This window comes from Oxyura jamaicensis (genome assembly GCF_011077185.1).
Source record: "Oxyura jamaicensis isolate SHBP4307 breed ruddy duck chromosome 32 unlocalized genomic scaffold, BPBGC_Ojam_1.0 oxy32_random_OJ70027, whole genome shotgun sequence".
NCBI classification, from domain to species: domain Eukaryota; kingdom Metazoa; phylum Chordata; class Aves; order Anseriformes; family Anatidae; genus Oxyura; species Oxyura jamaicensis.
This window is the reverse complement of record NW_023304972.1, coordinates 1,803-2,479: the sequence shown is the minus strand read 5'-3', so window position 1 is coordinate 2,479 and position 677 is coordinate 1,803. Positions and strand designations below refer to the sequence as shown.

The 677-nt window shown below is 72.1% G+C and overlaps 1 protein-coding gene across 1 annotated transcript in view; it reads right to left on the bottom strand.

Annotated features, from left to right (window-relative positions):
• Nucleotides 1–6: 6 nt before the first annotated feature.
• The window catches only part of LOC118158568 (serine--tRNA ligase, mitochondrial-like), a 1,098-nt gene continuing 427 nt past the window's right edge, over nt 7–677 (bottom strand). Inside the window, exon 2 of the mRNA XM_035313241.1 lies at nt 7–251. Within this exon, the coding sequence (XP_035169132.1) occupies nt 90–251 (162 nt within the window). The 3' untranslated portion in view covers nt 7–89. The remainder of the gene's footprint in view (nt 252–677) is intronic.

The window sequence follows — 677 nt, the reverse complement described above, 5'->3', positions numbered from 1 at the left end:
GGGACATTTGGGGACAATTTTGGAACATTTAGGGACAGTTTGGGGACGTTTGGGGACACCTGAGGACGTTTAGGGACATCTGGGGACGTTTAGGGACAGGCTGCGGACGTCTGGGGACAGTTTGGGGACAGTTGGGGACAGTTTGGGGCACTCACCACCAGCGCCCGCACGCCCTGGGCCACGGCGTCCTTCTGGGCCTCGAGGCGGGCGATGGCGGCGCGCACCTCGCCCAGGCGGGCCCAGGTCTGCAGCTGGGGGCGGGGCCTGCTCTCAGGCCACGCCCACGCCGCAAGCCCCGCCCCCCGGAACTCCCCGGGCGCGGCCTGCTGCTCTCCGAGGCCCCGCCCCCACCCGGGGACACGCCCCCCACAAGTCCCGCCCCTCTGACCACGTGACACGCTCCTCATGCCCCGCCCCCTCCCCAAGCCCACCCCGCAGACCCCCCGCCCTCTCCCGGGCTTCGCCCACCCGAAGCCCCGCCCACCCAGAAGCCCCGCCCCACTTCCGAAGCCCCGCAGGAGCCCAGCCCCTTCCCAAGCCGCGCCCACCCCCAAGTCCCGCCCACACGTAAGCCCCGCCCACTCCCACCCCCCTCTCCCTCCATGCCCTGCTCCACTCACGATGTCTCCCAGGCCCCGCCCATCCCAAGCCCCGCCCACCCCCAGGCCCCACTCACG